The sequence below is a fragment of the Halichondria panicea genome, chromosome 1 (assembly GCF_963675165.1).
Source record: "Halichondria panicea chromosome 1, odHalPani1.1, whole genome shotgun sequence".
Taxonomy (NCBI): domain Eukaryota; kingdom Metazoa; phylum Porifera; class Demospongiae; order Suberitida; family Halichondriidae; genus Halichondria; species Halichondria panicea.
The window spans coordinates 8,663,292-8,678,314 of NC_087377.1; the positions used below are offsets into that span (position 1 = coordinate 8,663,292).

The 15,023-nt window shown below is 40.3% G+C and overlaps 1 protein-coding gene across 1 annotated transcript; it reads left to right on the forward strand.

The window, feature by feature from the left end:
• The first annotated feature begins 584 nt into the window (after positions 1-584).
• Positions 585-12,455, forward strand: LOC135340936 (uncharacterized). The gene is made up of 18 exons (XM_064537365.1): positions 585-739; positions 4,093-4,475; positions 4,891-5,051; positions 5,196-5,286; positions 5,526-5,643; positions 5,964-6,128; positions 6,358-6,469; positions 6,795-6,943; positions 7,376-7,485; positions 7,710-7,838; positions 8,057-8,176; positions 8,318-8,402; positions 8,468-8,566; positions 8,785-8,990; positions 9,149-9,228; positions 9,386-9,537; positions 11,702-11,867; positions 12,087-12,455. Exons 2-18 carry the CDS (start codon positions 4,330-4,332, stop codon positions 12,176-12,178), a joined length of 2,181 nt encoding a protein of 726 aa, XP_064393435.1. The 5' UTR covers positions 585-739; positions 4,093-4,329; the 3' UTR covers positions 12,179-12,455.
• The last annotated feature ends 2,568 nt before the right edge of the window (positions 12,456-15,023 follow it).

Consider the following 15,023-nt stretch of genomic DNA (forward strand, 5'->3'; position numbering starts at 1 on the left):
GTACACCATCTTACCATGCAACTGTACTACTAGGAAAGGGAGAGGAGAAAAAAGGATGCAAGGGAGCTAAAAGGCAAATGGACAAAGAAGTCAGAAGAGAAGAAGAAAGAAGAAGAAAAAATGCGGAGAGATGAAGAGGAGAGGAAAAGTAGAAGAAAAGAGAAGGAAGAGGAATTAAGAGGTGAGGCGCAAGAAGATAAAGGAAGATAAGGATGATGAAACAAATATGAACCAGGAGAAGGTGGAGGAGAAACTAGAGGAGGAGACAGGCCATCTAGTCAATACAGTAAGCTAATGATTTTACTCATGACTAATTGTAATGTTCTGTCTTTCAATATAGATATCCCATTGCTCAGTAACATTTAACGTAGGAGTAACTTATAATAGCCATGGGGAAAGAGAAAGGGGAGGACGAAGGGGAGGACGAAAGAGAAAACCCAAATAAAAAGAAGAACGAACATACATTGTATTATTCAGTTACTTATATACATAACTTATAATAATATAAGTAGCTATTAGTTGACTCTATATATACTGTGTTGTTATAAATATTATTTAACAGGAGTGCATGAATATTAATACTCCTGCTAATAATTATAGCCTCAGGAATTTAATTTATGTGTGTGGGCGTTCTGCGGTCAAGCATAGGTCAAGCAATCATTCGAGCAATAAAAAGCGCGACAGCACAAAGTTTCTCTATTCGATATTCTGAAAAGAACGAGTATAAAGTTTTGCAGAGGTGAGTGAGGTTAAGCTATAGTTTATTCAATTCAGGAGGCTTTTAACTACACAATCATGTTTGTTTAAAGTTTTGATAAGGCTATGGTTATTGTTTGACAATTGAAATTATGCAGTTTACTTCTTGTTGCTGTTCAGCTTACAGTAGATTAGTACATCAATGGCACGCTTATCCTTATATAGGTGGCTGCATAAAATGTATGTATGTTTAGCATTAATTTTGGTAGTTCACTTTAATATCTTGCTTGTTGTTATAACAACCATGACCTCTAGCTAGCTCTGCTGGATTAATTATAGGTTGCCATGCATGTTGAGTGATGAAAGTTGTTGTTGTATAGAGTGAAGCAATTTTTAGGTGTGTTGCTAGCTGGATAGCTATGGTGTGACTTTTGAGGCATTTTTTGAGGGGTGTCTTGCAGATGAACATTCCCAAACTACCAATAACCTTTTGGTGTGAATTTCATTAGATAAGCTTCTGTTTAATATGATTAACGCTGTATTAAAAGCACAGATAGCGTAAAATGTATGTATTCCAATCCTTTTACACGTCCATGTTGTTGTTCATAGTGACAGCTTTGCTCCATTTAACTGCATTGGTGGGCCTTCAAGTCAGATTAACGCAATGAGTTGACCATATTTTTTATTTATACTTGATAACAATATTATTTGTATTGCTCGAAATGTGTGCAATGATCTCTGATAAGCAACGCACATTTGTGTGGTAGCTACGAGTTCACGATGGGTAGATGGGTAAATTGAGATTCGCTCACTCAGTATTCAGGGCACTTGTTTAGCTCATAATTGATCATGTTGTTGTATGTAATTATAAGGTGTTAACTAATACAGACTTAGTCATGAGACTGAACTCATGACTTGTAGGTAATTCATGGATACATTCATTCCAATCTGTGGGTATGAATGTAAGTGTTACTGCATTCAGACTTAGCTTTGAGAAATTGAGAGAGGCATGTCAACAAATTGCATCAGTCTGTGTAATACCTTGTAAGTACTTCTAGCCTCAGGCAACCACCACTATAATACACCAATTTTGGTATTCCACTACAAGCCAATTAGAGTTTGTGTCATCCCATCTGCCTTGTATATAAGTTGTATTCCCACTTTACTCAAGTGTGTGTTTCATTAAATACACAGCTTTGTTTGAGGTTATGCTGCCAACAAGGGCTCAGTAATTGTCTTGTTGGCTGGCATGTAAACAAAGGAAATGGCATGAGCCAATTTTTGACACACCACTCATTGTGTGGGAGATATAATAGCATTAGTTACTTGTACAATTGTATTTTGGGTGCCTGTATTCTTATATGCTATGCTCCGGTCTGTGCCAGTCACCTTGTTTGTCATGGCATGTAAACAAACCTTCTCAGCTAAAGGAAATGAAACCAAATACTTTGCACGTGGTAGGTTGCTGTAATTGTACCTCTATGTTTCCTTGTATCATTGTAGGGATGCAGTGAGCGTGTAAACATTGTGTTGATGAGATTGGGCTGTAACCATGCATACCTTTGTGCACTACCTGTTTCTATCCGTTAATATTGGGAAAGAGATAGCTATGGGATAAGGCAAATTAAATATAACTTCTGCAGTAATTTCGTCTGATAAGCTTGTTGGGAAAATGTAGTTGCTTTGTTGTATGTAGATTCATGACTGATTGGCTTTAGGAGGAGCCTGTTATATGGCAAAAACAATAATTGATAGCCCACAATCTCAGCAGGAGGTTTGTCATGCTGTGTCCCCCTAACAGCCACCATTACTCACCCCTCTTTTGTTAGTGATTGTTTTGTCTACACACACAGCTCTAATCTCTATAATGATCTTTGCTGTGTTCTTGTTCCTTTTGTGTCTGAGTACACCCACTTTGTTTTTTAGACACTAATGATATTTAGCAGCTGTTTGTTGCTGCCCCAAATGAGCTTGGCTCCTTCCTCTGGTAGTGAACCAATCTGTCACTTCCTGAACAGATAGTTGCCATGTTTGACCACCTTAGCTTGCAAGACATCACACAGTTACCAATGCCTTAGAACAACATCCTTGATAGATAGCAGCCTGTCCATTCTATTGTAAGCCTCTAGGAAGTACCCTTGGATACCTCTGCACCTGGTATAATCACAAAGAGCTAGAGACCTTAGAAGGGATTGCAGCATGCGAAAAGTGTCCTTTGAATGTATTTAGGCTTGGGTCATATGCAACCTTAAGTCATATTCACATGTTGATGATGTTACAGTAATTCATGGAATGGTTGCAGCAGGTGCAAAGCATGAGAGACCACATCTTATATTGTGGTCCCTCACATCAATGGTTAGGGACAGATACTCAAAGGCATTGCATCCTTGCACCTGCTTTCATAGGTGCTATTTGCTATTATTAAACCTTATTGTGGCCAGCACTTGTGTATCCTCAAAGCATATGGCTCATCACCTGTTTCTGTGGTTTGAGAGGTGGCTCTTTGGTCTTAGTGTGCTGCGTGCACTGGCATGGCCATGTGCAGACCAGCTGCTCTGCTGTAAGCACAGATGGATGATATAGGGCTTGCCTGTTTTTAATTGCTGTGCCAGTTAGTGTTAATTGCATTGTGTACATTGGTTAACCATCAAGCTGAGTGAGACAAGGGTGACCTTTATTTCTTGGCTTACAGCAGTTTAATTTCAAGCAAATACGTTTCTAAGTAATGTTGTATCACATGCAATTTGATGCATTCTGTACCGGTAGTATGTTAGCAGAAATGAGTTTCAGCGGGGGAAGCAATTGCTAGTGTCCGTTGTATAGTGTGTATAGTCAGTCGTGCAGTGTTTGAAATTACAGGAACAAATGAAATAAATTATGCAAACAGTGTACATAAAAGAAGGGTGATACTTCATTTCAGCTACCACAAAATAACCAATGTAGCGGGTAAAATTGTGGGAACCAGCTGTAGTTTTTGCTTATGGATTAAATCTGAAGTTGTATTTTCAGTCTGCATTAATTATAGTGGTATAGCATCTTCCACTTAAAATGTGGATAGCATAGCACAGGAAAGAGTGGTTTTTGACATGTGAACTTTTAGTCCTGTCTCACATGTCTCCTCCATGGTAGACATTCGGGCTGCATTCTTATTAACCAGGACATAACTTCCTTTCAGACATTCTATACATAGTTACTGTGGGTGTAATCCATATATTACTTTACATGGCATGTGGTATGACGATTTGTGACCTGACATTTTAATGTGGGAGTCTTTAGTGATGTATGTACAGGGCATTGATGTGTGCAGAAACTGTGGGAGGATTCACCTTTGGTGTAACGTGTCGACATTTGTCTCTGGAAATTGAACTTACCACACACACACACACACTCCCACAGAATTCAGAGAAAGAGAATAATTCACTAATGTTGTGACACAGACTCCTACAAAGTGTTTATAATCATATATGATTGTTTGGCATCAGAATAAGCAGTTTTACTAATCTCCAGTTCTCACTTCAAGTCGCACACCCACTACACGTGTACACCACCCATAGTTCTACTACTTCTTGGCTTAAATTAAGCTCACTGGTATCTCCTAAACTTCGTCCTCGCTATTTCGAATCAAACAAAGAGATGGCTGATGACAGAATCTACGAAATGCTCAACCCTGCTGACCAATGGAATGGCAACCCTGTAAACGGGAGTAAGCTGGTGCGGGCACGCCCACCGGCGCCTCAGAGAAGTGTGTCTGTCGGAGACAGCTACTACTCAACACCTAGGTGAGTGTAAGAGCTCTAGGTAACATCTATGTTTGTGTATCTGCATGCTCTGGGTAACATCTACGTTTGTGTATCTGCATGCTCTGGGTAATATCTACGTTTGTGTATCTGCATGCTCTGGGTAACATCTATGTTTGTGTATCTGCATGCTCTGGGTAACATCTATGTTTGTGTACATGTACGTATCTGCATGATCTAGACAGCATCTACGTTAGTGTACGTTCAGTGTTTACATTGGAGTATGTGTTTAATGTTCCGGACACTAATACAGGATGCTGCCATGATTGTACCTTCACTGTTAGTCTAGGTACCACATGCCACGTGTATGATATCAGTGAATCTCAGTTTCAGACTGGTAGGATGTAATAATAATAATAATTGTGCCCACTGTATTATTGTGCTTACTGTCACACAGGATGATCAATGCCACTCCTCCCCTCCCCCGTACTCAACCTCCGTCCGTGCCCCCTCGTAACAGGCACTGCTCTGAGGGAGAGGGCTTCAACTCGGGATCATTTGGTAGTTCCCCCAGTGAAAGAGGGCTATTCTTCCCAGGGAGAAAGACTCCCACGACAGGTTAGCCTTCGTATACTTCTATTTAGCAAATGCATGTATGTTTGTGTAAGTTTGTAGAATGTGATAATTGTTCCTGTAATCGCATTGTTACATTGATTAGAGCCACAATGTTCTAATGTACTCTTTGCCCCCCCCCCCATCCAGGTATCACAAAATCCCCCAGTGTGCATAGTGTCAACTCCATCCATTCTTGTACGGCCGTCGAGGAGCTTCCTCTCTGTGACTTCATGACCAGGTGAGTCATAATGTACATGCACATCTAGTCACATTCACTTGATGCGTACATGTGCAATAGTCAAGGAAATAACCCATTGAAAGCTAAATGAGTCCTAATAGTATGGATTGTCCTATCCTATGAACAATCAAACGATGCATTCCGTACCTATTAGGAGCTCTATCACATGGTGTGTTAATAATGTTAATTTACATGCAAAGATCGGTAACTAGTCTCAAGCACAAATTAATTTTCTTCAGATACTCCAAGAATTTGCCGCTACGTGTGAAGGCGTGCAAAGGTTATTATGGAGAGTGTGACAGCACTGCAGTGACCACTGGGGATATGCTCAACCTACACTTTGTCAAAAACACCAAGGTAATTATCAGCCTGGTGTTTTTCTTCCTTTTGAAAGAAGCTGTGATAGAGTGACAATGTGCTTTGTGTTTGTGCATGGGCTCCGTATTAGCAGACTCTCTACAATGTCCAATGTACTGTAGATAACAATCATGAGGTGTTGATTGAACTGATCATAAGATGTCCTCTGGGCAAACAAGAGGCCTTTCACTACATCCATTGTCCACTTTAGCCATGAGCAGTGTATTAACTATACAATTGAAGCTCAGGCCACTGACACCACCATGACACACACACACACACACACACACACACACACACACACACACACACACACACAGGTAATGCTTATTGAAGTATCCGACCCAGACCAGGGCATTGTCAAGTTCAGTGTACCCCTAAACTCGTCCATCAGGTTCTCTCCGCTCTACGATCCTCGTCACAAGGTGGATGAGGCCAAAAGGGGATTCAAATTTGATACTGTGGGAGACATATTTTCAGCCAAGGTACGTTTATATACAGTACATGTACCAATACATACACATCCAAATGGTCAGTGCATGCTCAAAGGGTAGATCGTACATAGAGAACGTCCAGTTATAGTTATACGGAGTACTTTTCATAGCCTCTAGGAAAGCGCCTACCTAAAGGATGTTATGAAATAAAATAATAATTTGTTCTGTGGTAGTTGTGGTAACTGAAATTCAGATTCACTGTATCTGTTTCCCTGTGCAGGTAATGCCCAAGGTAGTACGAGCCACCAGGGCCTACACTGGGGGCAGCAGTGACAGCTCTGTGGCTGAGAATGAGATACTCATCATCAAAAACTCCAAAAGCAAACTAACTGGTCAGTTGACCTGGCATGCTTTTTAGAAATAAAGTTAGCTGTTTGTGGTGGCCCACTTGTGGTGTGGAAGTCCTGTGCATACATGTAGTTTGTCACCTTATCTCTTACCACATCTTACAATTACTGTATTGGCCAGTAATACCTGAACAGCTGGTTTTGCAGCTACTGCACTGGTGCCTGACTGGCCCGACCAGTCAAGCTGTTTGGTGTTCGTATATAAATTTTATGGGAGCCCGAGAGATTTTGTATAACTTTATGTATGATTTTTTAGCATCTAAAACTATACCCACCCACCCACCCTCCACACACACACACACACACACAGGCAAGCAGCTTCGAGTGTTCAGTCTCTCCACTAAACGCAAAAAGACACTGAGTGAGAATTGTGCCGGTCATTTCACCACCAACCCTACCCAACTCCACCTGCCCCTCTGTGAACTCACTACCAGCATGGCAGACTGTTTCCCCGTCAAGGTGAGCCACGAGACAGAGAGACTATGAGCCCTGCTCTTATAAATATAGCAGGTTGTTGTTTCTTGGGCTTTCAATATCGTGGGAACATAGGTTTGGGGTACATGTGTATTCAGTATCGTGGGAATTGAGGTATAATTGTAATGAGTAAAATTCTTCTGGGAACCTAGCCTTTGAACTTGCAACCACTAATCTGGCCAATCAGTTAAATCAGAAAGAGATGTCCTATGGGTCTACCCTTGTGTACTGTTATTGTAGTAGGACGCTGTTTTTGCGTGGTGTAGCTCATGCATTTTACAAGAGTTGCACACGTTTGATTAATGATGTCCGACTAGACAATGTGTGTTTCGACCACCAGTACACACATTGATTTTGCACCATTCTCGTGTATTTATACTTTCCTATTAATGGTTTCTCTCCCTCACACCACCACAGGCCCTGCTTATGGTGGGACGTGATGCTCTGGACACAATCCTCACAGATTTGCAAGGAGAGATAGTCACCATGACTAAAGTACACACTGAGCAATCCGTCATTGCCACAAAGTGAGTGATGATTTGCTTAGTTTACAGAGAAGAGTTGCCATTTTGCAGCTACATGTATTCCTTAAGTACATTTTTATATTGTCTACAATAAAGGAGTGGCGGGTTTACCAATTATAGTAAAAAATGTGTCTGTGTGACCAACAATGTAAACTACAAAGTTAAGTACCACAACCTGGTGACATACATTGTATAAACTTTGCATTAACTCTCTCTCTCCTATGCAGCTATTCTGAAGATGGCGATGATTGTGGCGAGGAGACAGAGATTGCGGAGATACCCTTTGACTTGGACATAGAGGTGGAGGCCCTCGCGCTGGATGACCACGAGATAGACCGACTGAGAGCGGAAACTGCGTAAGTTGGTGTACACCCACTCACACTACATACAGTAATGAAGTTAGCACATGTCCATGGTGTAGGTGTCATCTCCCTTGGGGCCGTTTCTACATTGTAAGCTCAATTATTTTATGCTGCATACTAGCATATTTGCAGCTGGGGTACAAATTGGTCTTAACGCTCTAGTAATAAGATTGAGCTCATCCCTGCTTTATCGCTCACACACACTCACACAGGCAAATGCATGACAACTTTGACCCCTACTCGGTGTGTATCTACCAAACCATGCCCACCAGCCGACTCTACGATATCCAATGTCATCTTTATAAAACGACTTCAGGAATCAATGATTTCAGGTAGGTACTCTCCTCTCTCCATTATGTACCTGAGAACCACTTATTTGTCTAGGGACACAATGATATCACTCATCGTTATATAATTATAATTCTTGCTTTATTAAATATGAGATTGACTTGAATGGATTTTTCTTCACACAGAGGTTTGGACATTGTACGACCCATATCCATCACCAAGAGAGCGTCGTCCACCAGCTCCGTTAGCTCAGCCCCAAACACTCCTGGGGTGAGTAATACATGTACATGTTTATTGTGTCCAGCACTCGTCTAATATGATTTGTTCTATTGCAGCATTACCAACCGCTCAACGTTGTGGAGTTTAATGATAAAAAGTGTACAGATTATTACGTTGTGATGGCTCCCAAGAGAAGCTCTTCTCAGCATTCACAGGTAACAGTTAATAGCTTTGCTCACTCACACACACACAACACACTAGTCTTTTGTCAAATATAATCTGTGGCAGTATGTTTTAAGCACACATACAATGTTTCGGAATAGTAGTTAAAGGTAGCGCATGTTGCAAAAAAAAGTTCTTGGTTGTTGTGAAACAGTTGTGTATAGTCTTTTGTCAAACTAAGAAGACATCCACTGTACTTCAACACACACAGGAGGAGAACGGGTCTGACAACTCCGAAGACTCTGGGATTTCCCAGTGCTCACAGATCTCAGTGCTTGAGCAACAACACCAAAACTTTGAGTCTAACATGTCCAAAATGATGGAGGAAATCACTCGTCTCAAGTCAAAGACAGAACATCTGACAAGACGCTGTGACTCTCTTCAAACTCAGCTCAGGATGGTCAACTCTGCAGGGAGGTGAGTGATGTGTGTGTGTGGGGGGAGTGTGGAAGAATAGTTGGTTGGCTGGCTGCCTGACGAGTATGTAAATTGAGGGAAAATGTCGTTTGTGTTTACTCCCTTAATTTGCTCTGTGTACATTGTTACATTTACATAGTGACTCTTCCCTTCCCCAGGAACCGTGATATCAGTGAGTGCAGTAATCTTTCTGAGAGCCCTCCCTTCTTGGACAACAGACCACCAGCACCACTACCACGTGAGTAACATGGATATGAAGTTGGTAACATAGCCTGGATGGTAATTTCTGCTTTTTGCTGCTACATGTTGAATTAGGCTTGATAGCATGCATACCCCACACACACATGTATATTATGTAAATTAATCCTCACTCACCTTCCCTCCCCCGCTCACAGACAATGTTCGTGTCCGCTCTCCGACACCAGTAGAAGACCCCGCTGGCCCATACCATCTGATCGCAGACCACGAGAGAAGATCCTCTAGTCCTGCTATTGCAAAAATACAGCTCTCAAATGAAGAATTCCTCACATCCATAAATCATCAACAGGTACTTTATAGTTTATTAGATTTTTGTTCTGCTGTGGTGTGTTTGGTGGTGGTGTCCTGGTGTTATTGGGATACATATACCACTTGTATATCATGTAGATGTCTGTGTCTACGGTTTAGTTTGGGTGGGCAGTTGTCAGTAAATATAATTATAGCCATTTCTAATTGTTTAGTTCCAGTAAAGACGGCTCTCTTCCTACTGGCTTCCCTGTTGAGACTAGTTATGTCAGGTTTCCATAATTATTATCTGCCTAGAATTGTTTTGATGGTGGTGTTCAATCAACCAGTCTATTGGGTTTGAAGTAATGCAACTATTGTTTATATCTCATATACCACATAATGAGGATACCCCTATAATCTGAAATGGCCTCATTTATGGCGTGGTTGTGTGGGGATGTGCTCACAATGGGACTATTGTAGTGGTGTAGTGTTTTGGCTAATTATGTCGTATTTTCCCATTCTATTTATGTCTCTATTCAAGCTTGCCACATTCCTGCAATAGTCTGGAACTGTATGTTATTATTAGGGCAGACCTTTCAGTTTGAGAAGTAGTATAATCATTTAGGAGGGTTGTTGTGTGTCCGGAATAAAGAGGCTAACAGTGTGTGTGTGCTAGTTGAATCTCCTGTAATGTAGGAAGTTTGAGCAGTGTCCAAAGTGTAGGGTCTTTCTCAAATGTGTGTAACTTGTCCATGTTACCTTATATCTACTGAACCCATCCTTATTGTCTGTCATAAGGTTTGTTTACAACCTCGCACAAGACATGGAGCGTGCAATAACCGCATGTAATTGTTCATTGTTAACTATATTCCCAGGTTACTAGTGGTATGATCAAATTAAGACAATAGCATTGAGTGGTCATACCATGCAGTTATGTCATTGTTTAAACATCACAAGGCGACTTTGTTTCCATTGTGTGTTGATTGAGCGTGTTGTGTATTAAACTAAGGAATGTTTCCAAATGCAGAATGCTACCCTTGAGTATACGGTCACCATTGGCGTGAGTATGCATTAGACACTATGTGATCCTAAGTGGATGTATGCTCAGTCACCATGGTGTGAGACATTTTTCCAATCAAAATTTAATCCTAAAGTGGATGCATGCTCAGTCTCCCGTGGTAAAAACTTGCCGCACTGGTGCTCTTGTGCCTAATACAGTATAGCGAATAATTTTTTTGTAGATCGGCTATTTTTGTGAATTTCGCTCTTTCAAGGATGCATTTTCACTTCTTCGTTGAAATCTACAAATATTAGCCCTTGACCGAAAATTACCTGCTATACGCTATATGGTACGTGTAGCTCTGTTAGGTATAAAACAGTAGGCACTATACTCCCCCACGATTGCTATTGTTTTCGATTTGTTTTGACTTTTGGAGGTATGGTGCACGTGTTTACTGTTAGTTTTGTGTGCATTGTCCAGTTTAACCATTGGCTAGCTAATGCTATTCATGTGAGAAAGTGCAGCTAAAGTGGGTGGTGGCAGACCATAGGAGTGTGCCAAAGGAGTGTTGATTGATTTTACTTGAGTGTATGAATTTTATCTATCCACAGGTCAAGTGTTGTGGTATGATTGGGGCTCTGATAGGTTGGGAGAGGGGAGACTGGATGTCTGGTTTTGTTACCAGAGTATTTTGAATTGCTTTTATCTGTGTGCTGCCTATTGATTTACCATCTGGTACTACTCCCAAGTGAATTTTGATACCCTTTGCTTTACTGCATGGGTTAACTTCCTTGGATTTTCCTTCTCAGAATAATTATGTACCCGAGAAAACTGACCTGATTGCAGTGAATTAATTTTGTTACATTCCTGTTCCATTGTTGACCGGTATCTTAATTGTTACTAGCTGTTGGTTTGGTGTGGTGTGATTTGTATGGCATCTGGTTTCAAATAGAATTAAACTTACAAGTATGGTGAATGTCCAACAAGGTTATGGTGTGGTAGTGTGTTTCGGAACTTGTGAAAGCCTGTGAATCAGGATAGACAGGCATGTTGTCAGTGTGTACACTCTCTTTGTGTTTTGTTAAGTGTACCTAAGTGTTTAAACATTGATAATTATACTAGGGTGACTGCTTTATAGTTTATAGTGGGATTGTGCTCATGCACTGCAAGCTGCTAGATACCCACCCATTCATGACTGATTTCAATGGGTTTTTTTCCACATTAGGTTCTTAACCTGCTGGATGTGATGGGCATGAAACAGTACCAGGACAAGTTCAAACAAGAACAAGTCGATGGTGAGATACTGGCAGAGTGTGATGAGACTGTACTCACCAACGATCTCGGAGTGACATCAAGACTGCATCGAATGAGGCTACTCAAGATTATATCAGGTACGTATATTTGGCTATTAACTACTAGTACAGGTTTTTAATCTAAAGTCTCCATCACTGTTGTACATGTATGCATTTTCAATAATTTGTGTTTTGTCGTTATAATGCTCCTTTACCTAATCGCCTTACATGATCTATTTACCGCTTTTTAAATTGATGATCCTTACTGGATGTTACTATAGTCAATAGTGACTAATCGTATTTTCTCTCTTTCTGCAGGTCGCCACTCAGCCAAATGCATATTAGCTGGAGAGGACCCCTACCCTAAGAAGGCTGCCACTCCAATACTAACAGAGAGTGGCTCAGAATGAGAAAACATTGTTCATGATGTTATTTATTGTCTGTCTGTTTCCGTATGTGAAGCTGTACGTTTTAACATTGCACACTGATCAACTAAGATCTTTTATTTATTATTTCCATTTCCGCTCCGTTTTTCTAGTCTTCTTTCGTTTAAACTCCGGTCACCTGACCATGAGTTCTTTTGCATCTGCTGGATTATTCCTGCTCAATCATTTTTTGTTGAATTTTTGGCGACCGCTTTTATTGTCCGTAATATATAATTATAATAAATTATTATTCAATTTCAAATTATTATTATAGTAAAATAGAGCTATACTTATGTAATGCGCATGTGAGCTATATAGGGCCTGCGTGATTATTTTAGATGTGGTTTCCACGATTCGTTCCCATAAAGCCAGGAAAGATATACTGAAAAAAGAGCACTGAGCTAGCTGAAGAAAGGGATCGAATTGGAAAGGTACATTATTCATGATCTAGCTACATAATAAGTATATATTATGGACCCCCCCCCCCCACCATACACGTACACTAGCTAACTCAATCGATCCAAGTCGTCTTGCAATTTTGACCAGTGTTAGATGATCGTGTACACATTATTTACATTTTTATCATACACTGTAATAATATTATTGTGTATGAAATCGAAGTTCTCGACCCCCATGCATTCTCGACCCCCATGCATATATGCACACCCACTCGATCAGAGCAATATGGCCCTATCACCTGCAAGTATCGCTGTCATAATAGTGACTCTCCTCCTCCTCTTCTACATGGCTCTCATCAGCCTCGTCGCATTCTTCAGGTGATGAAATTCTGTCAATATTCTGTCAATAATTATTCTGTCAATGTCAATGCCAATGAAAAAAAAGTAATGAGATTCTAAATGCGTTTTATTATTAGCACGTACTTATTTTAGCGTTAATTTTGCTAAAATAGTTAATAGTATGGCTAAGAGTGCAATATGAGATAATAGCACGAGTAACAAGCAAACTAATAATTATTGTACACCAAGTGCTATTAACCTTTCCAGTGCTTGTTATGAGTGGTATTAATCCCTTATTGCACGAGTAGCCATACTATTGATATCTAATCGTGTATTATGAAGTTTTCTGCAGTTTTTATTAACATTTTCGGCCGCAGCCGTTATTCGAAAATTGACAGCGTGCAATTACTTGACAGGTAATTGCTCGCTGTCAATGACAACGTACAATTACTGGACCAGATGTGATACGGGATTAATTGCTGTACACTCTCCAATCGCTAATAGTACATCATATGATTAGGTTTATAATAGCATATATACCGTATAATCTGGTTAGTAAGCGCATGCGTTTATAGGGGAAAGAGCAGGCCTCTATGTGCCTATTATCCGAATCACTTATAAATATTAACCACGCCCATGACGTTTCAATGAAGCAAATCTCCATTAGCTTGCTCGATCGTTTGTCTGCAAGAGGTCTATAGTCATATCTAACAGCAGTAACACAACTACCGGTAGTGAAAGAATCTAAAGAAGTGTGGAGACTAGTTTTTGGGAAGAGAACTGTGCAGAAAACTATGCGCCTTCTATCAAGGCTCTTGGTCTGCTAACCAGTATGCGCCTTTATAGTTGATGTGCGCTTATTAACCAGATTATACGGTAGATTGAAAGCCTCGATCCCAGGCCGCACTTCCTCGCTTTGAAGTAAGATTGAAAAGGAAAGTGATTGGAAACGAAAATGTTTGTGTGAAACACTCCGCGTTATAGGGCGTGGATAGTCAGCATGTTCATTACCTGTTGTGACTGCCCTACAAGTGCTGTACAAAGAAACAGTGAAATTGATCACTTTTAATGTTGAAAGTAAAGAGAATCTAGCTCTAAAAAGTCGAATAATCCGCTCAGCCACTATCACTAAACAAATAACAAGAAGGAACAGCCCTTACTATGAAGTCGTGGGAGGTCAAGGCCCGTGGTATGTCTACTAAAGTAGTTTGAAGGACTATACTGCTAACGTTTATGAACAGTACAGCTTATCCATAATTATCATGAAGCCGTTCTATGTAGCACTTAGATACATAATAACCAAGTCAAGCAATGTCCTTTGCTGTTTTGACTTCACAGCAGGGAAAGAGAAAAGAGTAATTCAAGCTAAACTTAACAAAAATTGGAAACAGAGTTAAGACAACGGATTTAGATTGTCAGTGGTAGACTCTACCAAATTTTATTTTTTCATATCTATACGTACCGTACTTATTCGATTTAAAGCGACCCTCCAAATATGCGACACCCTCAATCTTTTCTAATTTTCTGACCTCTAAAAGTAGCGACTGCTGCGTTAACAATTATTTTTTTATGTCGCATCCTAAATAGAGGTCAAACCACAGCCTCGATTCCAGGCCGCAAGAAACAATGTAATTTAAGCGGCCTATAATCGAGGATAGTAGAGTATATAACTTCCAATTAGATGTGACCCTCTAAATATGAAATATGCGACCCTCTAAATATGAAATATGCGACCCTCTAAATATGAAATATGCGACACCATGCAGGACTTCAACATAATTTTCAACCTCCAAAAGAAACGACCTCTGGCTTTGTAATTATTTAAAGTGTCGCAATGGTTTCTATAATTTTAGATAATGATCTCGGGACCACAATCTACTACCGGGCCAATAAACAGCTTGTAATAACTAATATATATACATGTACATCAACTTCCACATGCAGATTTATGATTGACAAAAGGAGGGCAACAAATAGCGAGTGGAGGATATCTGAGAAAGAGCTGTTCATATACGGGATAGTGGGCGGAGCTATTGGAGGTTTTTGTGCAATGTGGGTATTTCGACACAAGACATCAAAGAGACAATTCTGTG

Excerpts from the sequence above, each read along its gene's own strand:
- LOC135340936 (XM_064537365.1), top strand. The coding sequence starts at position 4,330 with ATGGCTGATGACAGAATCTACGAAATGCTCAACCCTGCTGACCAATGG. Across the intron at positions 5,287-5,525 it reads CTCTGTGACTTCATGACCAG|ATACTCCAAGAATTTGCCGC; the intron begins GTGAGTCATAAT and ends AATTTTCTTCAG. Across the intron at positions 9,229-9,385 it reads ACCACCAGCACCACTACCAC|ACAATGTTCGTGTCCGCTCT; the intron begins GTGAGTAACATG and ends CCCCGCTCACAG.